Raw genomic sequence first — 27596 nt, 5'->3', positions numbered from 1 at the left:
GGCTCAGATTGCGTGCTTGCCAGCAGCTTAAAATTGAGCTTCGGGGTTGGCTTATGATTGCACTTCTACTGAATTATATGGTTGGATACACATGAGGCCCCCAGTTCCGTTAATATGACTGCATCACACTGCAATTTCATCACCACAGTTTAGTCAACACAACAAAGAGGAAATTCTGCTTAAACATGAGTTTAAGAGTTCAAATCGGACTGAATGAAAAGGGGTTATGTTCATGCCATCATAGATTCTAAAGAATAGAAATCAGGGGGTGGGGCAAAACTACACTTATAGAACTACACTAATTACAAACTGTTTTAGAGAATGACTAGATGATACATGCATGCAACCCATAATAAATGACATTTCCTGAAACCTTTTCAATCTCCGCCTACTAACTTAACAGGTTAAAATGTCGTTAGATGAGATGCAGGTTCAGCTCGGTCCCCCGAGGATTTCACATTTACTTGTACATTTTCCCTGAATATATAAAAAGGTGATATTTTGAAGTCTATATTAAATGAGTTAGTTTACAGCATGATGACTGTTTTGCCTATTTGAATCATATTGCCTAAGATTATTAATGAATAAAACAATATTAGGGCTATAACTGAAGAAGCTGCTATAGCCGAATAATTGCATAAATTTGCTGAGAGATTACTCATTTCTGGAGGATTTTTGTCCAAGTTAAAGTTTAAGAGTTGGAAGAATGGCCATATTTAATTCACTTTTTTAATCTTAAAACCAGGCTGGAATAATTGCACTTTAAATCAATGGGTAATATACTTTTTTAATTTCCATAACAGATGATGCATTCATGACAGAAAACAACAAAAAGTAAAGCAAATTTCTTTGCCGGACATCTCCTTGTAGTCACCCTACGACTAAACCTACAGAATAAAACACACATACATAAAGAATCAACAAACTATGATTAAAAGAAAAAAAAAAAAAAAAATCAATTATTTGGGAATTTTAAGTTTACACGCATTATGCGCGTCAGATCAGCAGTGTTTCGTCTGGTGGTATTTTTTTTTTTTTCAATTAATCTTGAGTGAGGTCTGTCCACCCTGCCAACATGGTTTTAAAAACAAAATTCAGCATCACATGACCATAGAGGTTTAACCACAACTCCCTGTCCCTTAAAGTATGAGAGAAGAAACAAGTTGCTTTGCAAAGCAGGGGACATCAGATGCATTGCATTCAGTGTGATATTAGAGATATTCATACCGTAAAGTAATCATTTTATGTAGGATGATCATAGGAGTAAAGCCTCCCTCGCAGATTTAGCAGTTTATTTTGCTTGCAACAAAACACACTCACACACACTCTAAAATGACAACCCCCTGAATATGTGGGCATGTACACAGACACAAACGGGGGAATGAGAGAGGACAGGGAAGATTGCCAGAAGAGGGAACAGAACATGCAGAATGTTACATCTCCAACTCACACACACAAAACTGGTACACAGAACACAAAAGATAGTAGTAATTAAAAATAAACCCATCTTAATAACAAAAATTGACTGCGATCTTAGTCACCAAATACAGAAAATCTGAAGAAAAAAAAAAAAAGTTTACTCAGCATTTGTGTAGTGCTTCTGGATAAACACAGCATTCCCTTAAAAGAAATTGTGAGAGACTTAAATTACTAAGGAAAGATGGGGAGGAGCTTTACTAAAACAGAAGAAAATAAATACATCAAAATTTGAACCTCAATGACTCACACAACAGAATGTTTGTGAATACAAACCAAGTGACCCATCATATGATTATGAAGACTAAATTAAAAACAGCAGTGTTGAAAGGTTTCTCTCAACTGTAGTAAACAAACCCTTCCCACCACTGGATGGATGACGAATACAGGCTGCTCTAAAACTCTAGAGATCTTCTGCACATGATGTCTGCCCTCCATGAGCCAGCATACACATCATGTAGTACAGGCAATGAAATTTGTTGAAAAGAACACCTGCACATATGAGGAAGATATAAAGATGATATCTTTATATTTTGTGTGTCGCATTTTAGAAGAGAGATATTTTGCGACTAAAGGATGGAAACAGGAGGGATAAAGAAGGGTGTTGGGAATGGACAAAATAATGAAGAAAAATTCCTTGGGATTCAGTCAATGCTGACAGCACAGTCTGAGGGAAATGCAAGACAGTGGGGGTTCTTTCTCTGACTGGTCCAATCAAATTTTGGGTTTCAGTCACCCAAACGATGCCCAGGACCTGCAGTTTCCTCTTGGTTCCCTCCATTTCAGTTCTTCAGCACCAACTCATAGCACTGGTACACAAACTGAGAGACCTCTGGCGCTCTGCACTTTATCGACAGCTGAGGGGGGGAGAAAAACAAAATGGAGAGATTAGAATAAATGAAAGACACAAGCATACATCAAACGTGTTGTAAAAATTTTAAGATGTGAAGATTTGAGTGCATGCTAGGAAAAGGTGAAGGTGAAAGAAACAAGAAAACACTAGTAATGCTGAAAGCCTGCCAACACACTAATACAATATAAATCTCTTTCAATTTGCCAAGAGCCACTACACAAACACGAAATTACAAACATTGCCATGTAGAAGACCAAAACAAGCTTCAACTTTACACTTTTGCCTTATTACTAGCTGAAGAAAAAGTGAACTTGAGACATCTGAAAGCAAATCTGTACTCCACCTCTCTTAAACCTAAAACCACCTGTAGCAAATTCATAAGCAAGCTGTGTTTACTTGGTGAGAGACACCTAAAAAGCTGTTCCTTATAAAAAGGATCTCACATGGCACTAACAGAGTAATAGACAAACAAATGCAGACTAATGTCAACGGAGCAAGTGTGCTTGGAGAGGTCGGCCTAAGTGGAGACCTCCATCTACTGCAACACCTGCTTCCTCAGTCAAGTGAGCGCTGCAACAGACCAATCATACAGAGGATAATCAGAAAGCCTGTGGGTACAGTGCAATTGGACATCGTAAGTGCGAAAGGGATAGAGATGAGCGTGCGAGAGAGATCAATGCCGCAATTTATCCCTCCCAAACTCAAGAGTTCTCTCTGGGCTTCTATGAGATCACTCTGCAGCTTTCCACAGGGCTTTTGTGACTGTGAGGCTCCCAATACTCAAAAAAGAAAAAAGAAATCAGTGCCTACACACTACATTAGAAACTCGTAACACCGTGTCCGCCAAGCACGATGCAACACATTTCCAATAACAAGTATTTATCTGTCTAAACACTTCACGGTTGTTTTTATATTGTTGTTATATATATATATATATATATAAAATGTATGTACAAAAATACACTGACTGGACAAAAAAAATAAAAAAATAAATAAAGGCAAATACTTGGATGGATGGATCTATGGATGGATCATTGTTACAGTGATTATTATTTTTCCAGCATGCTATATGTTAAGGGTTAAAAGAACTGTTGCCAAAGATGGATTGTGTAGCTTTTCATGTCTTAAACAACCATGTAGGAAGACAAATCATGGCCATATTCCATGAAGACAGTGTCAAGATTCACCAGGGTTAAAATTGTGAAAGAATGGCTGAGAGCATGAAGAATCCTTTTCACACATGAATTGGCACTGACCTTAACCTCAGTGTATGTATTGATGTATTGAACCTCAGATCTTCTATTGACAATACAAGAGGTGAGCACTCTGTAAAGTCTCCTTCAGCACATCCCAAAGACTTTCAATGAATTTAAGGTCTGGACTTTCATGTGTGAAAATGATTCTTTATGCGTGCTGAACCATTCTTTCACAATTTTAACCCTGGTGAATCTTGACATTGTCTTCATGGAATATGGCCGTGATGTGTCTTCCTACATGGTTGTTTAAGACATGAAGAGCTACACACTCCATCTTTAAGGGTTAAAAGAACTGTTGCCAAACATATAACATGCTAGAAACATAATAATCACTGTAATAATGATCCATTCATAGATTCTTAAGTATTTGCTTATTAAAATCCAAACAGCGACTTTTTTTTTTTTTGGCCAGGCAGTGTATATATTATAATAAAAAAACCTAAGGCTGCATTTATTTGGTCAACAATATAGTAAAAACAGCAATATTGCGAAATATTATTACAATAAATTCTAAAGCGTAATTTATTCATGTAAAGTAACACTGAATTTTCAGCAGCCATTACTCTTTCAGTAGTCTCGAGGAATGAGAAAACAGTTCCATTTAGGCGCTGCTTAATATTTTATATGGAAACCATGATACTTTTTTTTTTTTATTTTAATAAGAAATCTCGGTTAAACTTTATTTTAAGGTGTCCATGTTACAATGTAATTATACATTAAAGTACTGAGTAACAATAATTAATTACATGTACTTACTATAAGGTTAGCATTAGGGATGTAATTATGCATAATTCATTGTTATGACTACAGCAATTACATGTAACGTGTAACAAGGACACTAAAAGTGTTGCAGAAACCCAACAAACGTCTTTACTGTCACGTTTCCAATCAATTTAAAGCATCCTTGCTGGATAAAATAAATTTGAATCGGAATTAATTTCTTTTAAAACAATCTTATAAAATTAAACATTCATTAAAAAGTATGGTAACACTTTACAATAAAGGATCATTAGTTAACATGAATAATGAACAGCACTTCTACAGCATTTATTAATCTTTGATAATGTTAATTTCAATATTTACTAATACAGAATAAACTCAAGAGTTGTATTTGTTAACATTAGTTAATGCACTGTGAACTAACGACAAACAGCTGTATTTTTATTAACTAACGATAACGAAGATGAACAAAAACAGTAACAAATGTATTGCTCATTGTTAGTTCATGTTAGTTAATACATTAATGTTAACAAATGAACCTTATTGTAAAGTGTTATCAAAAGTATAATAAATTAATATGAAATATACTATAAATAGATATAAAAATATAAAATCAATGTGCTCATTAGAGAGCAACACCTCACCAGCCAGATTTAAACAGACATATAATTTAGCTGAATGAGTATACTGAGAACATCTAGGAATTAATGGGCATCTCCTTATCAATCAAACCCCAGCCTACTCCACTTCAAGCTTCCATCAGTTCTGCCAGATTTTGGAGGATTTTGTCTTAGCTTCACTCAAAAAGTAGTGGGTGCGTACACAGGCCGAGTGATGACACTGGTGCCGACTTGCTTTGTGGCATCAGCTTCCTGTATGCAGAGGCGTTTTATTAACAGTTGCATTGTTCTATAATTTGACTCAAGAGATGAAGTGAGAGAAAAAGAAATACAGCACAGGTGGGTGGTAGGCATGAACCACTGAAAGGAGGAATAGTGGATGGTGTGACTTGAAGACTTGGAGATATATAGCAGCAGGTTGCGACAGTGGGGAAGAATGTAATCAAAGCACAGATGAAAAAGGATGAGATGGTGGGATGACAGGAAGAGTGGAAGCAGCAGGGTACTGCACAAAGGTCTGTGGAGGAATGCTTTAACAGATCCCTGCCATCAGATGCATGCCGCATGTAAAGGGGAACTGGGCCGTGCCATTGGACGCCTGGTTGCCATAGGGACCAAGAACAGTGACAAATTGTAGAGGTTTGTAGCTAATGGAAACATTGCTAGATATTTAGAAGAGTGTTTTCCAACCCGGTTCCTGAGGGCACACCAACACTACACATTTTTTCGAACTCTTCCAAATCAAATCACACCTGATTCAGCTTGTTAGTAGAGACTCTACGACCAGAAATACATGGGTCAGATAAGGGAGACATCCAAAATGTGTAATGTCGGTGTGTCTCCAGGAACAGGGCTGGGAAACACTGATTTAAAAAACAGTATAGCTACACCACCACATTTTTCTGTCCTTTCAGATAAATATTGTTTATGTGCCACGTCGGCCAGGAACAAAACAACCATGATTCATGGACCGTGTGTCTGAGCTGTGAGTAACAGTTCTGCCACTTAAAGTAGCTGTTAGAATGTAATGAGAGATAGAAGATTAACAGACCCATACAGAGGTGTTGTGTGTCAGTGTTTCCTACAGAAATCTCTTCTTGTACAGTCAATATCTTGCAGTTCAAATACGTGAGATTCCACGATGAATATAGCAAGTTTATTCAATGAAAGATTCATTAGAATGTTTGCAAGCTGAGTAATTTATTCAAGAATCTGACTACACTGCTTACGCTATACATTTTTGCGAGCAATCACGAGAACTCATTTTTCTTGCTGTTATTTTGCCTATACTCTGTCTTATCCCATTACATTTATTTAAGACTGGCAGCCCATATCTCAGATGAAATATCATTTTATTTTTAGCAGTGGTGTAAATTCAGCAGTGGTGGATTGCTGCCACTTAAAAGCACTGCAGGAAATACTGGTGTGTGTGTGTGTGTGTGTAGGAGAGTGAGACTTGTTGACATTAAAAACACATGCCATGAGTCGGGTTCCCATTGAAGAGCAACTCCTTTGATGAAGGCTATTCAATTTGATTTTTCCTGGAATGAAATCTGGCAAACAATTCTATGTATACAATCTCTGTGCCTTACTATAATGCCATTATTTTCTATCATGACAAAAGGACTGGAAAATATACGAATTTGAAAATTTCTATACATTCCCATCACTGTGTTTTACTTGATCATTCAAAACAGTTGCTCTTATATGAGGTCACATGAGTGTTAAGTCCAATATTATGCCTCACTATTACCGACATGCTGCTTTGTTTCTGTGGACTTTACTGTATTACTGGTGATCGTGGAACTAAAGGCCAGAACACACCAAGCCGACGCCGACGAACGACAAATGGTGGCGAAAGCAGACTGTGGGGTTGGCTCACGTCGGCAGCGTCTGTGTCCAAAGTTGGCCTGACACACCAAACCAACGCTAGACAGCCGACGGCCAAGTAGCACGTTCGCGTGAGATGAAATGCCTTTCCATACCAGCAGGTGGCAGTATCTGAACAGCCAATCAGAATGATCAGATGGCCCGACGGACCGACGAGCTCCGACGGCAATTCAACATGTCGAATCGGCCGAAAAAAAGTAGACGAGGACCAATTTCAGCCGACAATGTGGAACACAATGAGAAAACTTAGTCGGCCGACGAAGAAAAAGCCAACCGTCGGCTTGGTGTGTTCCTGCCTTAAAAGAAAGAGCCATGCTCATGTAAAGGAAGCAAGGTGTAAAAGATATAGATAAGATTTTTGGGGAAAAAACACCCAACCTCCATTTCCTGCATTGTGGTGTCATCATCAAAGGTGGTTGGAGAGATGAGCAAACATACACAGAAAAAAATACAACAAAATCAAACAGGAAAACCAGCACCACAAATGATAACATGAAGACAACAAGATGTGAGAGAGGATACGTGGGCACATGGTGCAGATTTAGCCTAAATGAAGCACTTGGTGGGGGGCTTGATGCATTTTATGCGATTAATTTTATGTTAGATAATACTTTATGTAACATATATGATGGTTCCCTTTTCAAAGAACAGAGAGAAAAGTAATGGCACACCAATTTGTATGCTATTCATGAAAAGTGCACATCCTGGTGAAATAATAAATGTGCTTGATGAAAAGGCTGCACTTGCTAATGAACTCTGAGGCAAAATAAGAAAATGTATAATATATTAATAATTCAAATCTCTCAGGTGGATGCATATTCTGCAGCTGGGAACGAAGCATGATGGTGTACACAATTTTAGGTACACTTGAGATCTGAGAGAAGAACTGGTTCCCTACAATTTAGCTTGAGGCATTATTCATGTGGGAAATGTGAAAGGGAACGCGAGAGAGAAGAAACATACACTCCACATTGGGCTGAGAGATAATGGCAAATCCCAAAAAACCAAAGGGAGGAAGGACTGACAGGAGGATTGACATCTTTACTTGACAATCTTCTTTTCTTATCTTCACCCATGCAGGATTCGCCAACCACTCTCTGAATGCAATGGCTGGGTCTCCAAGCTAGCATGCAGCCTGACTGAGGCATCTATAATGCCAAAAAATGCTATCTAGACATGCAGCTTGGTAGGTTTTAAGATCTTCCCAGCAGTCCGTTCCCCCTGACCCTTTTCCTCTCTCACACATACACACAAACACAGATCATTCTCCCACATGACTCATTAGGAAGTAACAGGGGAGTCGTTCTGCGCAGCACACTCTCTCCTTGTGACTGCTACTGTCTCCTCCAGCACATCCTCTTGTCTTTATCGATCTATGTATGTGTTTGTGTTCGAGTGGTACTTTGCTAGTCTCTTCACATGCTTTTAAAGGCCACTACAACATCATTCATCTCTCTTTGTTTCCGTTTACCGTGTAGTTGGGGTTTCCGGTCTGCACACGCATTTCTGCCAGCACCCAGATGCCATTGGTGAGTTTGATGGACTGGTACAGCATGTCCTGCCCCTCCACTGTTCTCTTGGCTATGGTGAAGATATTACTGCCTTGCAGCTTGTTGCTGGCTGCGTCTGTGAGGAGAGAGAAGTTACTCATTAGCAAAACAGACACACATAGCATGTTTTCTGAAGACAAATTGAACCTGAATGAGTCTCTATGGCAACTCTGTTGCAAATGTGTATTTTTACTTACACGTTGTCATATGAACCAGTCAGTAATTAGATTTAAAGGAATAGTTAATAGTCCAAAAAATAAAAATAAAAATCAACCTCATGCTTTATAAACCTTTGTATTCTCATTCTTCATGCTTAGGTGCAATGTCCGAGTTGCCTTTTTTTCATACAAAATTATTAATCTCTACAATGAGATGTTAACTCCATAACCACAAATATAAACAATACCTGGTTTCACCAATTCACTAAAAAGAACAATCTCAAGATTTTCTAATGTTTTTGAAACAAGTCTTGTATGCTCACCAAGACTGCAAAAGTTTTACAATTTAAAATATGAAATGATTACAATTTAAAATAACTGGTCTATTTTAATATATTTTAAAAATGTAATTTATAACTGATTGCAAAGCTGAATTTTCAACAGCCATTACGTCAGTCTTCAGTCATATGATCTGTAAGAAATCATTGTAATATGCTGATTTGGTGCTCAAAAAACATTTCTTATTATCAATGTTGAAAACAGTTGTGCTGCTTAATATTTTTGCAGAAACCACGATGAATTTTGATTAATAGAAAGTTCAAAAGAATAGCATTTATATGAAATATTTTTTGTAATATTACAAACATTTTTAATGTCACTTTTGATCAAATTAATGTGCCCTTTCTGAATAGAAGTATTCATTTATTAAAAAACCTCACTGACCCTAAACTTGCAAATAATGAGACATAAAAGGCTGTATTGTCTCTTTACAGTCTGTATATTATTTTGAGCCCCTCAGATTCTCTTTCATCAAATTCCATTTAAATCGCAATCTCAAATCATGGCTAACACAAAAATATTTTGCTGTGGGCAGTAGATTCATATATAACGATGCAGGAAACACCTATATTTAAAATCAAGCCACATGGATTGAAGAGAGAGAGTGTCAAAAAAGGGAGAGATTTAAAAAGAGCACTGAAGACACCCACTGTGCATTCATTAGCAACATCACTTAAAGTGTACAGTATCTGCACGTTCATGCCTGTATGATTCACAATTATTTTAATGGCATGTGGTAGAGGATCATTCCCTAAAAACCTGCATCGAATTAATTACACCCAGACATGGCACTGGATCAGAACTGCTCTTCAGAGGCAGACCCCAACAGGTCAGTGTGTTCATAAGGGTAGAGCTCTTCCTTTCATCCTATCTTTGATTATTTGTTTCATTTCCTCCGTTTCATTCCTTACCATCTCCCTCCCCAGCCTTCACCCAATTTACTCATGCATTGCACATATTTATTCCTGTTACCCGAGTTGAGGTGGATGTCTTTGATTTGGAACTGTGCCTCATTGTCATTTGGAATGTCCTTCCAGGTGGCCAGGAACACCTGACGTTCTGAGGAGCAGAAGGACAAAAAGAGTTCATGTGAGATGACAACAGTGAGAAGAGAAAAAAAAAAAAAAAAAAAGGAGGAAAATGAAATAAATAAAAATAAACAAAAAAATAAATGCAGATTGGCTGTGTCTGAATCTGTAATTGTGTCATGAATTCTTTTTAATTTGTGATCATTTTGCACTGATAAGGGACAACACAAACTATGAAAACATTTTATTATAAAAACAGTTTAAACATAGAAAAAAAAACTCATCAAAATGTCCACCATTAGCAGCTATCTGACCTAAACTTGGTTCTAATTGGTTCACTGTATTCTAATCTTAATTGGCAATCAATTGTTGAAGCTATTAAGGTGTGCCGACACAAAAAACTTTTACAAACCTGGGCCAAGTTTAAACCAGTAACCAGGCATCACAGCTGGCAAAGGGGCATGTCTGACTTTGACATGTATATATTGCCATTATTATGTAATCAAAATGCAAATTATTATTGCTGGTCTTCAATTATAATGTCAAGTTACTGTAATGTATTTTCACCAAAAAATGATAAGTATTTATGCTGATATCATCCAAAACCACACTCTGCCAGGGGTGTTTCCAAACTTTTGGAGGGCAGTGTATATTTAATTTTTTTCCAACCTTGCATGGTGCCCCACTTGAGCCATGCCCAAACCCCCATATGAGTAATCTGAACCATATTTGATTGTGCCTTGATACCTTCCTATCTCTTTATTCTGCCTGCAAAGGCAGTATTTTTCAGACAGCCACTGTGCATCTGTGTTATATCCTGCAGAGACTGAATTCCATTTAAAAGACTCCTGGGGAAAGTCTTCTATGCAAAATCACTCTCACACTCACACACTTCTCCACGTAACCATGAATATCCTAAAAAGAGCCAAAACTTAAAAACAATACCCAAACGCAAAACAAAAGCGAATGCACTCAAAAAAAAAAAAAAAATAAAAAAATAATATTATATATATATATATTTACATACATATATATATATTTTTTTTATTTTTTTTATTTTATTTTATTTATTTATTTATTTATTTTTTTTGAAGGATTGACGTTACAACCACCTGAAGCACTCCTGCTTATGTAAGAGGACGTGAGCAGTCATTAAAGGTGCACAAACACACACACACACTCACCCATCTTTCCGTCCTCTACAAAGAGCAGGCTGAGGGGATACTGGCAGCTGAAGTAGAACACGTCAATGTTATTCTTCACAGCTACCTGGAACACCGACAAAGAGAGAGAGAGAGAGAGAGAGAAACACATTACGAGTGTGATTTAAGACACACTATGGCTGTAGACAAGGCTCTCAAACCCTGTTAAGAGCAGACAGGACACATCCATAATTTCTGCCACAATAAATAGGCTTCTCTTTCTCTAAGGCTTTCAAAGAATGACACAAACACACATAACACAGAATAGTAGGATAAAATATGGTCCTTTGATCATCTCTTTCTTTGACATTTTGCTTCTATCTCTCTTCATTCTTTTGTTTAAGTCCCTCTGTGGCTTCGCAAAGGTTGGGTTCAGCTCCTGTGTGTGGAGTTCATGTTTGCATGCCAGTTTGTGAACTTCAAACATGCACGAATGCCTCAGAGGCAGCACCTCACTAAGAGAATGGAAGATGTCCACTGACAGGTCAAGAAAACAGTGAGTGAGTGAATCTGTCTAGGATAATCAGATGATTCAAAAACACCTGTCCTAGTGAATTAGAAATATATTCTTTTTACCATCTATATTATTTTGGTAACACTTTATTTTAGGGTTCAATTCTCACTTTTAACTAGCTGCTTTTTAGCATACATATTACTAGTATATTGGTTGTTTATTAGTACTTATAAAACACATATTAATGCCTTATTCTGTATCCCTTAATCCTACCCAATACCTAAATTTAAACGCTACTACTTACTAACTATTAACAAGCAATAAAGTAGGAGTTAATTGAGGCAAAAGTTGTAGTGAATAGTGAATACGTGTTCCCTATACTGAAGCGTTACCATTATTTTTATTGTATGAATGTGAAAAAACAAAAATCAAGGTTTCTTTTGTACCCCCCCCCCCCCCCAATTATTATTTTTTTGTGACCATGAATTTTAAATTAAGAAATAAGAAATAAAAGAGGCCACAAAGTCAGACAAAAAGTGAATAAAACAAATCAGATCAATACACACACACACACACACACACACACACACACACACACACACACACACACACACACACACACACACATATATATATATATATATATATATATATATATATATAATATGTATTAAATAAAAAAAAATAAAAAAACACCCATTACTTTCAGTTTTTCCATTTTTGTACAATTGCAGCTGAAGAAAAAACCCAACCCACTAAATTTTCATTTGATTATGGCTGTAAATCTTTTGAAAGCATGAGGGATTGAAAGGCGCCCAGGGGAGCTTTGTAAAAGGTGACAGCAGGTGCACAGCATCCTTCAGAATACAGACACCACCGCCCTGGTGAGGGACAGCAATCCCACGTACTAGAGATCCATATACCTGCTACACTCCACTTCTGAATAATTCATCCAGCCAAACCGCTCTGAGCTGCACAAACCGGCTTTGTTCCTCCCTCACTTGTGTAACTGCAGTTAAAATACTATATAGCACTACCAGGTAAAATAATATAAAGACAATAATGCACTAAGTAATGTGAAATCAGAAATCAATTCAAATTTTTAATTCCATTGTGTGTAATTGTCAGGAGTTGAACTTGACTATTAGAATCTGTTTCTCTTTTGTTCAGATTTATCTACAGCATTATTGACCTTATCAATCAGACTATGAGTAACATTCACTTCCTGTGATGCCACTGCAGTGAATAACTGATCTATTATCGGCATCCACGTGTGAAATTAATAATGCCACAAGCCTATCTGGGACTGGAAGTATCAGCCATTGTAATCCATGCATACAAAGATTGGAAATGCATGGTAAGCCAAAGCACATCCAGATCAAACAGAACGTGCTGAAGCTGAGAGCTGACTGATATTCAGATATATTATTATTGTTACATCAGTCCTTTTCAAAATTCATGTTGCCTCCTGTGATTCACAGTGACAAATCCCATAATTATTAGCATACAGCTCTCTCAGACACTAAAACCCCTGCTGATGATGACTTCAATGATAAGCACAGAGCGGAAAGTGAAATAGACGCATTTATGATTAACCATTTAATACCAATCTAAAATGTGCATTCTGAACTCTCTCCAGGAAAGCTCAATAGATGCATTTAATCTTAAAAAGGAATTGGATGAACCCTGAGGTGCTCTATAAAATCTTAAGATTAAAACACTATCTTCTTATAATCTTTTTTTAGGGCTTAGAGAGAGAGAAAGAGAGAGAAACCCTCCTTCCTATATTTTGCATTTGCTTCATTCAACCAAAACAGACCCCAAAGCTCAACACAATTTTCTCCCTCTGTTTAATTACTACCAATTAGGGATCGCTCCGTTCCACAATGCATATGTCGCTGCCTTGTAGTCTGTGGGCTTTGTGGTTTATTCCCCAAATGCAGTCACTGGAGAGCAATGTGAATGACTCCACTGAGAGAGATAATAAGGTGCAGCTAATTTAGACCTATTGCTTTACTGCTACTGACCTACAACCCTGATCGATAAAGGACCGAAATGGACATGAATGAAGGGAGAAAGGCAGACAAAGGCAATGAGAGACAGCAAGAAGCCAAAGAGAACCACTGATGATGATTTTTTTAAATGGAATCTCTTCTGAGCAGTTGCATCCCTCTGTAACCACCCACACTCTTTTGGGCTGCAGCCTCTGCTAATAAAGCTCACCGGGGGCTTGCATTATTGCTTTACGTCTTGAAATGCGTAACAGCACAACACTCTTTTCATACTGTGTGTAAAGTATGATGCTTCAGAAATGCAATGGAAATATTACCTGCAGATTGTTGAGTGGTTCCATTTTCATGACAGGGCCACTTGTGCTGAGAGGCAGACTGACATCAATGGTTTGATTGGGGCTCAGAGGAGTCAGAACCTGCAGAGGGCCAGCAGGGGCCAGACCAAAACTAGAGAAAAACAGAGAAACACAGTTAAGGGTACACCAAAGACCATAGAATAGCACAAGATGCGTCACTTGTATTGTTTTGAATGGGAGAAAGTGAAACGCGCAATATGGTGAAATAAATCCCGCCTTCTAAATAAGAGCCATTCGCCGACTGGTAAACTCATTGCATCACTGCAGCGGCCATTAGAACTTCAGGGTCCCTATAGAAAGAGTGAGAAGCGCGCCTCCAAAATGAGGCACAAGAGACGCGCTTTTTGGAATGCTCATGCGCATTAGCTTGACCCAGCCTGAAAAATATTTTTTTGTCATGATTCAAGCATTTAGAAACAAAATTTATGAGACCCTTGTTGTCAGATTTCATTGGTGATTTCAAATATGAAATTTAACTGATAGCTTGGCAAACAGCTTTGGAGAATTTGATGTTCCTCCATTCAAAGAGATAGGAGCTACACTTGAATGCCCGAGAGGCGTTTCAAAGATGGCTGCCGAGTGAAATGACTTGTCTTAAAGGGACTTTGGGTACACTATGTAACGATCTATAAAAAAAAATCTATATTTAGCTCAGGATTCAAAATTCTCTTTTATCTTCCACAAACTGTACATTTGTTTCAAATACAAAAACTGTACAGATTGTGGATGAAGTTAAAAGATGTAACAAATGTTTAAGCTGTACACTGACATAACAACATGTCAACCAATCAAAACAGCCTAGCACTGTGGCAGTGAGAAAGCACCACTCTAAAAATCTATACATTACACTTGCAATATTTGAAAGATCACTGTAGAATATATTACAATATTCTACATTCAGGCCTTACTAAACGAGAAGTAATTTTCTAGACAGACGTCCTCAATCGATGTAAAAACAAATTAAAGTCTCTTCAGAATATCAGCATGTCCTTGAATGATCTCACTGACAAACAGTATAAATAAACAATGTTTTCCAGGCAGGTCTCCAAACTGAATAGGAAACACAGAAGAAACTGCAGAGAGAAAAGCAAAACCTTGAAGAGACCTCCATCTCCATCCCACAGACTCCCGTTCTGCCACTGGACTCACCTGTTCCTGTTGAACTGAATGGCGAAATCAGTCATAACACTCATGGCTTTGTTGGTGAGAGACAAATCCATCTGAATGATCCCACCGCGCCGGGCAAATGTCCCAGAAATCTCGAGCCCTTTAGCCTTCATTGCCGGCAACCACATCTGAACCCACAGATAAACAGGTTAAGAGTGTGGGGGAAAGAAAGAGGCACACACAGGACGTCTGTGCTTTTGTTTGTCTCATTATCTGTGTACACATGCATCAGATGGACATTTTTGGCCACTGCATTGCACCTTGCTGTTTTTTTTATGCGTCTCCACGAGAGTTGCATTTTTAAGCCAATTTATTTTTTCAAGATTAAAAAAAAAACATGCTCTGTATTCTTTTGGAATATGTCAATCTTTTATTGATCTCCATAGCACGTTTAGTGTGTACGCCCCCAAAAGTCCAGTCCATTACAAATTGACTTAAAGCCGGGAAAATGCTTATAAAAGACTGCTGAAGTCTGAGAATATTGATTGATTCTATACTTACAGTTTTAGGAGGAACGTAGGATCCTGTTGGCATGCCAACACCCCCACCAAGGTCAAAAAGGTCACCCAATCCACCTCCAATAGCAGGAGCACCGCCGAGAGCAGCAGGCATGGCTGCTGGGGCCGCCCCCAGACCGGCACCCATCTGAGCAGAGGGACACAAGTATTACACCCTATTACAACTTTTCTAGAATGTTACAAGATCGTCAGGGAAGAGACAAGCAGAGAAATTAACTAAGATAAAAGACATGGAGGAGGAATTTAGCAGCTCTTTGATTAATGAAGGCAAACCCCTCTGTTAATGCTAATACTCCTCGGATGAAGCACATTCATCAAAGTCTGGGTGAACTTTGCTAAAACTCTTTGTCTGACTTACCGAAGGACTTCCTCCGATGTCTCCTCCCAGCTGGAAACAGAGAGAGGAAAAAAGTCAAGATTAAGTGGGCAGGAAAGATGGTGATAATTATGCAGAGGCTGATGAAGGGGGAACTAGCTCAGTGGGTTGAAGTCAGTGAGTTGCTAAGGAAATAGTGAGACATCTCAGAGACAGTTTCTGTACTCTTTTTACATTCTAATGACTGACTCATTAAACTACTCTCAATTATGGCTGGGCGATATGACTATATTGAGATGGCATTGTGAAATGTCTGATGACAACAATTTTGTTATATTGTTTATAATGCAGTATGGAAATATATCTGCGTAACAGGACTGCTTACATTTTTTGACACATAAGAGTGATAAAGCAGCATGCATGAATGAGAAAAAGCATGTGACGTGCTTTACGTTAAAAGAGTTTTAAGTGCAATAAGCCATGAAAAATTACCCAAAGCTGTCTGTCAGTCGCATTCTTTTTCTTGGCTTATTGTACTTGAATGGTCAAAATGCCTGCCATGTAAATCAGTTATGTCTTAAGTAAACAAAGAATTTGGATGTTTGTCAATATACTGGATCTGTGTATTAAGTATTTTCCCTTCCCTTTCCCTAACCTATGTATAGATAAAACGTTATTGAAATTATTCCAGTTCGCATAGATCCGTGGAAAAGAACAATAATTCTGTATTATGTGGGCCAGACAAGTAATTTGGCAATGTCACTTTGTAAAAAAGACTAAGCGTCTGCACACATGCACATTCAAATGCGCATACCTATAGACTAAACACATAAATGAACGGCAAGAACGCATTAAAAGTCTTCTGTTTTCAGTTAAAAAGGTGTCATTTAAGCGGCCTCCAAGTTAATAATTAATGATTTTTACAATGGAAGTGATTCAATCAAAAACTTACTTTAGCTCAATAATAACTTTTTCCTAGAGCTGCTGTGAAGCCAAAACCATCTCTGTCCATTAATTTTCCTATTATCACTGTGAAGCTGCTTTGAAACAATCTGTATTGTAAAAAGCGTTATATAAATGAAGATGAGTTGACTTAAGCCTTAAAGTGACAGCAACCTAATATACCTGCTGCTGTCTATGCCCTTAAACACAGAAGAGAATAAAAAAGAAAGAAAAAAAAGGAGAGAATCACTCACTGCTCTTGACTGAGCAACTTCTGTAGCTTTAATAAGAATCAGTCCTTATTTCATTCATACAGCGAAGACTATGCAGTGTTTTATTTTAAATTTGATTATTCAATTTCTGTAGTTTTCCTTATTTGAATGCTACTGTTATATAGAGCTACTGTACCTGAAAAACAAAGCACTGTTGCTGTCATTCATATATTGTATTCGTCTTATTGTATTGTCTTTTGTCTTATATATATATATATATATATATATTATATATAGGACATAAAATGAGTTTGGTCATATCGCCCACCCTACTTTCAACATACGTAACATTTTGCATGAGACGTGCCTACTTGTGTACTACTAAAACTACCATTACAACCCTCAAACACTGAAATAAAAGGAAAGGTGCTCTTCATACTGCATAGGGTTCCTTCATACTGATCTGAGACTACTTTAAGTTGGGAAACAGGGACTAGACTAAGATCAGTACAGAGGAACTTTTTTTTTAAGGGTGAACTCGAAAGGTGAGAACACCTACACAGACCTCTCTCTCACTATAATCAGATGATGGCTGAGGAGACTGCACCTCTGTCCTGTGGGAAACACCCGGCTGATAGAGGAATGAGAAATGGATGAAATGTTTCCAATGAATTAAAGCAGAAGAAATAAGGGGAATGATGCTAGGGAATTTATATAACTCTATAAACACTCATGAATAATAGAGTTATTAAAACTTTTAAAATAACTCATAGAAAACAAAAAATGTGGTTGCATCAAGTCCAAGATTTTCATACAAGGTGCGTGATGACAACACAAACAATTCACAGCCATCTAGGAGATATTTAACTAATGTTGGCAGCACATTGCTAGGGCTGTAAATGTTTTTGGTAACCTGAAGTAGCTGAAGCAGCCCTCTGTTGGTGTGAAGAGTACATTGGTTACCCATGCTAATACAGATACCCAATTTAGACTAATGAAATGGCATGATATGAAAGTGTCTGCTTCCTCTTTCAATTAGTTTAATTACCGTGTCTGATTCATCGCCCATCTGCAAGTGTAGCATAAGGATAAAAGAGAAGGGAACAAAAAAAAAAAAAAAAAAAAAAAGAGAGAAAGTCAGAAAGAGAAAGAAGACTGGAGGGGAAATACAGGCAAGGAAAGTTAACTCTAATTATGCAAGACCATCTGTGATTTCTCAACAGACACAATTACACTGGTTAAGGGACTTTGGATGTGTGTTTAAGGTTAAGGGGGCTGATCTGGGATCAGAATCCACTTGGATGATCTCGATTTAGTAAAGTAGCTCTGGAATCCGTCAACGGCAACTTGAAATAAATGTCCCACAACACATGTGCGAGCTGAACAACTGACAAACACGTTACCGAAAGCCTGCGTGTTTATGTATACGCACACACAGACTGTTAAAGGAACAGATGGGCATATTCATTCTTATAATTTCTCTGTTTTTCCTCTTAATTAATCTAATTTCACCATAAAGGGTTATTATGTTTGGAGCAAAGCGAGAGGTGGTGGGAGATAAACATACCAGACTATCCAGACCTCCTCCCAGTAGGTCCATTGCTCCCATCTGCATTGAGGGCTGCACTGGAGGGACTGTGGCAGTGGGCGGGGCCAGATCCAGGTTCAGAAGGTCACCAAGGAGATCACCTTGTGATGGAATGACAGCGGGTGGAGCTTCAGAAGTTCCAGACTGGCCAACATCAGGGCTCTCTGCACTCTCACCACTAAGAGAGAGAAATATAATATAAAATTAATAAAAAAAAAAAGTTAATGCATTTTATTTTTTATATATATAAAAAAAAATTAAAAAAAAAATTAAAAAAAAAAATTATATATATATATATATATATATATATATATATATATATATATATATATATATATATATATATATATATATATATATATATATATATAAAAAAATTAAACCTAAATAGCCACAACACTTAATTATAATAATTGTTATTTATACATATATAAACATCCTTATAATTTCTATACTTAAAATAATATTGGAAAAGTATATAAACAAATCAGTGACTCACGAGCCAGCACGAGGAGGAAGTCTCCTATGCTGTACGCCACGGCTGCCCTCCACAAAAGCACTGGGGGGTTTGTGGTAGACTGAGGCCAGAGTACCAATATGGCAGATGAGCTCCTCCAGCAGTGTGGGTTCAATCAGGTCCGTCTCCTCTGAGATCAGAGGTTTCTCAGCCAGCACCACCTCTTTAGCTGCAACAGGGTCTGTGGATAGCAGACGCCAGTAGATGTAGCCACGGTCACGCAGATCAGGGTTATCAGAATCCTGCAAGGTTAAAACGAGCAAAATACAGGGAAAGTTAAATTGACCAATAGAATACAGAGGAGAATCATACGCTATTTATGATGTGAGAGTATATATGAAGGAAGATAAAAAGAAGCATTGGCGGTGACTGTGCTTTCCAACAAAACCTCATCTGAAGGACAGAGTCTTATGTAAATAATGCAGAACTCCTGAGCACCAATTCATCTGTGTGATAAGATCAAGTGGAGCGCCAGCAACACCCAGAGCAAAACAGCGGTGAGAGAATTAGATCTGGAGGCCATAAAATGGCACCTGGGATAAAGGAGGACATTTCGTATTCTGACAGGACCCTGGCGGCGAATACAGCCTGTGGCACTGAACCTCAAAGTTAATAATGACAAGATTCAATCTCAGATCTCTGACAGCACAAGCTCATAGCTTCTCTGAATATTAATGAGATCACACACATGATCCTTAGCTTTTACATACAAATATTAAACTATTCTAAGCAGTTTCAAAAGGTACATAAAGACAATGTAAAAGTAATCCATATGAATTGTGCGGTTTAATCCAATTTAATCCAAAATTCTAAGACTGAACTGAAAACATACCGATTGTTTCCTTCGACTGGAGCCGATTTATATACTCACACATGGAATTTGAACACCGACTGTAATCGCAGATTGCTGGCTCTGACTGGATGTGTTTGAGCGCGATCAGTCATAAGTATCAATATACATTCATTATCGGCCTTACAATCGTTAAGTGTGTGCGTGGATTTAAAAGACATTTACATTAAAGCTGAGAACTGACACAGACTCACAAGATCCTGATTTGATTCTGATTAAATAAACAAACTCCAATTTGTTGGTGAAATATTATATGATGGCTGTCACTTGAACAAAGGAGAATACAATGATTTGTCATACCAGAGCATCAAAACTGTATTTATTGTTTAAATTTTGTGATAAAGTCTCAGCTTTCAAATTCTATAAGTTTTGCTTCATGTCAAAAGTAACAAAGCAGAAAGCTTATTGTGGTTATTGGACGGGAGTCATGCTCAAATAAAATAATGTTTAGCGAAGTTTTGGTCACGCATCGACAGAAAACAGCAGAAACGGATTAACAAGCATACACAATTTTTTTTTGGAATTAATTTTTTGGAATTACTGGTTCATCAAATTGATTACTGATAAAGTTGATTGATAAATTGATTTATACTACTCAGGGTTTCTACAGGTTTCATCAAATCTAATTTAATGCTTTTCAATGCCTTTTTAAAGCCAATTTTTTAAAAATTTAATGCCACATATATGTAGCTAAATGTCAATAGATGAAGTCATACGGCATTTAGAATATTCATTATGTCATTAAGTTGCATTCGCATTCTGCCAAGTGTCAGCCCTTTACATACTCTTTGTGCTCACATAATGTATTTTAATACAGCCAAATTCTCAACAAAACTGTTTCATCTATATATGTTTTTCTGTTTTGTTGTCAGACAATATGAAATGGTGACTGAAATGCGGTCCATTAAGACTTCATACAGGGCTCGACAATTAAGCCTTGTCATATGCTTGTCCTTCGGACAAGTAAATCGGTCATTCATTGTCCGAGTAAAACAGTTGCTTGTCTTGAAAAAATAGGATTTTTTATTTTTATTTTTTGGTGTAAATATAATTTATTCTGAAGCAATATCCTTTTAGAATATTCCAGCTTTGACATATACAAATCTGCATATTTGTGATATTTACACAGAGGGCATTTTTTTTTTTTTTTTTTTCCTTTACAAGGGGCAATTTTCCCCCCACTCAATCCTATATGATTCATGTAAAATGTATGATTCATCTTTTATTTTTAAATTCTTGAATTTGCTCAAATTCAATTAGAATAAGAAATTAGAATAAGACACTAAGGGCTGTTACCAATCAAATTAAATCATTTGTAACCTTCTTGATAAGTGAGTCATTGAGTCATTCATTCAAACGATTCATTCCAATGGCTGATTCATTCAAGAATGAGGCAGCTGTTTATGAATGAGTCATTGCCTGCATCTCAATGTGCATTCTATCCATCATAAATAGTATGTGACATTAATAATATTCAATACTATTTAGGGCGGATAGTATGCACATTGGGATGCTTGACTCAACCGATTCGTTCAAAATGCTGAATCATTCAGTAGGCTACTGAAACAGGCTACGCGAGCAACCTTGTAACCGTCAGTCCATTATACAGCCTATTATTATCCAATATCGATCGCCACTTACACTAAAAGTAATCAAATCTCTCATTCTTGCGTTTTAGTGATTCCCAAGTTTTTGACGATTTAATCAGGCTCCTTGTCCGACCGGGCAAGTAAAATTCTCTTTCACTTGCCACTTCAAATCCACTTAACCTGGACTAACTGACAAGCGTTAGTGTCGAGCTCTGACATGTTATAATCCTGATTTGTAATCGAGACTAGGGCTGCACGATATATCGCATGCGATTGTCATGCGCATTTCGTCAGTAAAGCCGGTTCCCTGATTGCCGCTAAATCGCCATCACCTGCTTTCAAATGGAGCGGCATTTAATAGACAGAGCCGTAGTTCACTGACAAGCCACGCAATATCGCGTTCATATCGCAGATGAATCGCCTTTGATGAGCACGATATTGCATGGTTTGTCAGTGAACTACGGCTCTGTCTATTAAATGCCGCTCCATTTGAAAGCAGGTGATGGTGATTTAGTGGTAATCAGGGAACCAGCTTTACTGACGAAATGCACGTGACAATCTCATGCGATATATCGTGCAGCCCATATCGAGACACCGTCTAGCAAAATCATCATACACATAAGATAAAGACATTTGCTGTGATTTTGGCTGACGAGAATAGCTTTAACTATAGCTTTAACAAGACGCTATATTTGTCACAATGCACTTTATTGGAAAAAAGTCGCTAAGTTGGCAACACTGCTGCAGCTTTTCCGTCTCCAGGTCCAAGCCAGCAAACCGCTATCAAAAACAGTGTAGCGGCAATTTTGCACCGGCCGGAGGCAATTACCAAATTGGTTCCACGTGTCTATGACACCAATGTACATATTTTGCGACAGCAAATCAGTTATTAATTATGAAGGCTATATTCAAAATAAACTGGTAGTACTTTTTCTTCAAAACTATCTATCCAGTAGGAATAAAATTTAATGCTTTTTAATGCCATTTAATTTTCACAAAATCCATTTAATGACTTTTAATATCATATAATTCACATATTTGTATTCAAATTTTGATATTTAGTTAATGTAAGCTTGCTTGTTGCGGCAAAACTAATTTTTCTGGTTCACGAGGAAGCTCAAATGTGATGTTTGAGAACAAACTTAATTGGCTCTTGCTAATCAAGCAAGCACATTAGAGCTGCATACATCTAAAAATGAATGGATACGCAGTGCTCTCTAACACTGAAAAAATTGTAGGTGCCATTATTCTGTAATGTGATGGCTTAATTAATAGGAAAAGCTTTTTCTGATGATGCAAAATTGTTCATTTCACTGAAGATTTACAGAGATTTATAAACAATCCAATTTATAACTGGCACAGAGGAAGAAAGCAAGGCTTACTACCATTAAAAATTGTTTAAATTAAAACAAACCTGTCATAAACATGCTGTTTTGATCTAATGAAGTTTTTCAAATATCTGGCCCAAAAGCTTGAACCCTAATTGTTCAGGACCATCAGAGTGCTTTACTATATAAATTGCAATGTGAGAAGCAGATCATGTAGTTTAACAGAGGCACAGGAGTGGGACACTTATCCTAAATCCTTATGGTTTTATAATAATTTTTTGTTTCCTGTGCACTTGACATTCATTTGTCACATGTTTACTAATCAGAAGTCATGTTTTCTGGTTTAATTATCATCGTATTGTCTGTCTGAGATTACAAAAAGCAATTACAGCATTTTATTGAAAATAATTAAAACGTCAGGATGTTGAGTAACAACTTTGAATATCCCGTTTTCTTTGGAGTGATTCAGAAAGCCAAACGGCCATGCTTTTGAGATGTGCAGTCTGAGGATGGCAACACCTCCAGAGAATACTCTAGAAGGTGTGAGCTAGAATAGGTGCTGTGTAATTTTCTCACTGAAACGTGTGCTTTGATAACCGTCTGTGTGGATATCTCACCTGTGTGGCTAGACTGAGCACTTGTTGCACAAGCTCCTGAGTCTCAGTGGGTTTCTTCAAGAACAACTTCACAATAGCTGTCAGCAACTGCAGCTGCACCTGAAAGGGAAGCGTGAAAAAACATTAACAGAGAGACAAATCCTGTAACACTAACTCCCAAGAGACAAGTTCATGCAAGTTCATTACAGTATTAACTAGAGTATGATTGTTATAATACCAAAATTTCAGCAATTTTAAACACCAATTTTGTTACCACAGTAAAAAGTCTTTCCGTTTCTTGTGCAAGGCAAGGCAAGGCAATTTTATTTGTATAGCACATTTCATACACAATGGTATTTCAAAGTGCTTTACAAAATAACAGTAAAAACAGAGAATGTTGCTATCTGGATGTATATGATGTATAAATCTCAATTTCAAAAATGTATTTAATTATAAATTAATTTAATTATACTTTGCCAGTTTTTCTTTATGCTCATGGAGGAATATTAATACAAAGCTTGCATAACACAAGTCTGCTTAATACAGCACAAAAAACAGCAGTTACTTATTTCGTAATTGGGCACTTTAATAAAGCAATTTGAAAGGCACTTCACCTGTGTGCTCTCATCATGGAAGCCTTCCAGGAAGCTCTCCAGCAGCTCATCAGCGTTGTCAATCCTCTCTGCATACTCTCCCACAATCCAGATCATGGCTGCCCGGGCCTCAGGCTCATCCAGAGAGTCAAGGTTCTCACACAGGGTGGCAATCACACTCTCGTACCTAACAGCACAATAAAGAAGAAAGCCACAATGACGCTGCAAAAAAAGCAAAATGACAGTGGGGGGAAGGCTGGGTTCAGTGAAACTTATTAAATGTTTTCTTCAACACATTTGAGTATGAAAGGCTGTGCCAGGACAATGAACCTCTGGATAATGAACCTTAGCCAAACAGAAATAGGATGCAGTTTAGAGAGAGAAAGTAAGAAACAGCTTTACTGGCAAAGGGGTCAGAAACAGGGGAAAAACATAAGAGAAACCTACTTGTTGGGGTACTTGCGGAAGATGTCCTTGATGACCACAATGGCTTCCTGCACCACATAATTGACCTTGGTCTGAATGAGGTCAAGCAGCGTGCTGACACAACGCTCTGCTGATTGCTGTAACGAAGACAGGAAAGACAGAAAGAGAGATCAGCTGATCTGCATAAATGGGATCATCAAGAAATTATGCAGTTGGCTTTTGTTTCACATCAAGTTGAATCCTTTTATTAGGAGCAGTGAACTTTACAATTAAAATTAATGCTCACCAGATTGCCAGTGTTAATTAAGGTAATAACAATGCTATCTTAATCAGGGTTAGGCCAGCTCACCTCTACTTTAATTGCACAGCGGCCAATGGCTCGTACAGCTTTACGCACAAAGTCTACGTCCACTTCAGTGGCATATTCCTTCAGCTCAGCCAGCACCTACACAAACCAAACACACATAAATTTAGAACAGACTCTCAGAAGAACAAATGGCAAATGTTTATGTGACACATTGAGCTCCAAATGTGAGTGATGTTGACATATGGGACAACAACGAAATAAAAATGATGAAGAACATTATAAGAAATAATAAGTAGTAGTAGTTTATTGCCATATCAGCTTCATGGGCTATTTCATGGCAGATACAGATTCTACATTCAATAAATATAATTTTTACACACTATAAAAGGTTCTTTAATTGTACTTGGTTCATCAAAACTGTAGTGGTTCATCTTACAAAACAGTTTCATGACATCCAAAATTGGGCAGAACAAAAATGTGACCCTGTACCACAAAACCAGTCATAAGGGTCAATTTTTTGAAATTGAGATTTATACATCAACAATAAATAAGCTTTCTATTGATGTATGGTTTGTTAGGATAGGATAATATTAAAAAAAAGGGGAAACTGAGGGTGCAAAAAAATCTAAATATTGAGAAAATCACCTTTAAAGTTGTGCAAATGAACTCCTTTGCAATGCATATCCACTCACAAAAATATTTTTTGATATATTTACAGTAGAAGATTTACAAAATATCTTCATGAAACATGATCTTTACTTAATATCTTAATGAATTTTGGCATAAAATCAAAATCAATAATTTGGACCCATACTATGTATTGTTGGCTATTGCTAAAAATATATCCGTGCGACTGGTTTTGTGGTCCAGGGTCACAAAGATGCATTTTACATTCAAAAGAAATCTACCAAAAAAAAAAAAAAAAATTATTTCATGGAGTTTCAGTTCTGCTGCCATTAAAGCAAAAGAGGAACAAACCAAATACTAAAACATTCTAAGATTCAAGTTTATTTTTAGGTCACTTTTTACTCAAATTGTTATGCTGAAAATATAATTTGTATTTTTTTTTTTTTAAGTATTAAATTAGAAAAATGCAAAACAGCAGTATTTATGCTAGTAGTCTCAGACTTTTGGTCTCCACTATATTTGGATGGTGCAATAGAAAAACGTATGAACAAAGGATTAGGCAGAGATCATGTTTCACATTAGTGAAGTGTAGGGGTGTAGGGGAGTAGGTGTGCGTTTCATTCACCTGAGCAATGTTGGCCTGAGACGCAAGGCGGATCATGATATCCAGCTTCTCCAGCTTGACATAGATCGGGTCGTTATATTTCACGAAGAAAACCTTCATCTCATGTTTTAGGATTTCAGGGCTAGTAGAAAGAATAAAAATATAAGAATATATTTTTTTATTTTTTATAATAAAAAAATAAGAAAAAAGGTAAATGTATTTGTATTTTATTTAAATTTTTAAATCCCCAAACCATCACTTTGTATAAACATTTATTTTCCTCAGCTTTGCACATACCGTTTCTGTACGATGAGGTTAATGTTCCTCAGGGCAACATATTGCAGTTCAGGTTCAGCTGAGAGTAGCGTGACCAAAGGTGGAGCAAGTTTCTTTAGCAGAGTGCCGTAATAGTCTAGATCTTTAGGAAGCATCTCCATGAATTTCATCAGAACCTTCACGGCAGACAGCACCACGGCAGAGTTAGCGTGGGACAACCGTGGAGTTACACGCTCGCAGATACTGTAAGAGTAGAGTGAGATACATGCTTCAACACGGCAGACTAAAATTTGTAGCAAATCTTTATGCTGGCTTGTTTCGGTTGCCTGAAAAAAGGCTGGTTAACAAATATTGATTTTCCAATTAATTACAATCTACATTTGAAAAATCCAAATCCCAAACCGAATCTGATCCCTGACCGAACACTGATTCAATTAGATTCAGTTTGAGTAATCAATGACAATACCAAGCACTACACTGGAACAGCTTCATTAGTGAAGCTACCGTCTATGTATTATAGAGACTTAATTAGATAAACCATTTAGAGTCCACCACACAGGAGTGATGGAATAACACTGCCCTCTGACCTCTGTGACTCGCGGTCATCACGGGGCGTGTAGTTGGCCAGGCAGTCAAGGATGAAGATCTGGCCCCACTCAGTGCATTCATTAAGGGCTGTCAGGAGCTTATTAATGGTCTGAGGGTTCAGATCCAGAAGGTTGCTGTTTGGATGAGACTCTGCTATCTCGGACAGAGCCGCTACTGCATTTGCTACCACCTAATGGAGGAAAAAACAAAGGCATTAAACTCAATACAGTGGGAGTGTGTGTGCATAGTCTCGAGTTTCGCACAACAATAGCATGTAATTACATACCATGGAGACTAAGAGAGAGCTAAAGTACTCGGTTGTGACAGCAACAATTGATCATGAAAACGATGATTTTTCAAAAAATATTGTATTCAAATATTTGGGCTCATAAAAATATGAATATTCTAATATTCGCAAATTTAAATGATGTTTAACGAGAAAGACTTTTTTTATTCATCAAGTTGTCACATTTGATGAACAAGCTTATAATTAGGCAATATATACATAAGCTTATGTTATATCTTAAGATTTTCTTTTTGTTGAAAACAAACAATATGTCTAAAAAACAGAACAAATGCATTTAAGCTCAAGCGGAGCGAATGGGAAAAAAAATGCTAATAAAGCAGCCTGAACCAAT

General features: G+C 37.3%; 1 protein-coding gene across 3 annotated transcripts in view; it reads right to left on the bottom strand.

Moving 5' to 3' along the window:
- Nucleotides 1–769: 769 nt before the first annotated feature.
- ap1b1 (adaptor related protein complex 1 subunit beta 1) overlaps nt 770–27596 on the bottom strand; it is a 33600-nt gene continuing 6773 nt past the window's right edge. For all 3 annotated transcript variants that reach the window (XM_067405766.1, XM_067405767.1, XM_067405765.1), the window contains exons 6-22: nt 26958–27148; nt 26392–26613; nt 26116–26236; nt 24906–25001; nt 24578–24693; nt 24152–24317; nt 23559–23657; nt 19157–19416; nt 18637–18835; nt 15958–15987; nt 15583–15726; nt 15064–15209; nt 13876–14005; nt 11075–11159; nt 9835–9921; nt 8287–8441; nt 770–2333 (exon numbers count right to left, since the gene is read on the bottom strand). In XM_067405766.1, the coding sequence (XP_067261867.1) occupies nt 2259–2333; nt 8287–8441; nt 9835–9921; nt 11075–11159; nt 13876–14005; nt 15064–15209; nt 15583–15726; nt 15958–15987; nt 18637–18835; nt 19157–19416; nt 23559–23657; nt 24152–24317; nt 24578–24693; nt 24906–25001; nt 26116–26236; nt 26392–26613; nt 26958–27148 (2322 nt within the window). In that variant the 3' untranslated portion in view covers nt 770–2258. The remainder of the gene's footprint in view (nt 2334–8286; nt 8442–9834; nt 9922–11074; nt 11160–13875; nt 14006–15063; nt 15210–15582; nt 15727–15957; nt 15988–18636; nt 18836–19156; nt 19417–23558; nt 23658–24151; nt 24318–24577; nt 24694–24905; nt 25002–26115; nt 26237–26391; nt 26614–26957; nt 27149–27596) is intronic.

Source organism: Chanodichthys erythropterus, chromosome 13, assembly GCF_024489055.1.
Source record: "Chanodichthys erythropterus isolate Z2021 chromosome 13, ASM2448905v1, whole genome shotgun sequence".
In the NCBI taxonomy this organism is placed as follows: Eukaryota; Metazoa; Chordata; class Actinopteri; order Cypriniformes; family Xenocyprididae; genus Chanodichthys; species Chanodichthys erythropterus.
This window is presented reverse-complemented; position numbering and strand designations above follow the sequence as displayed.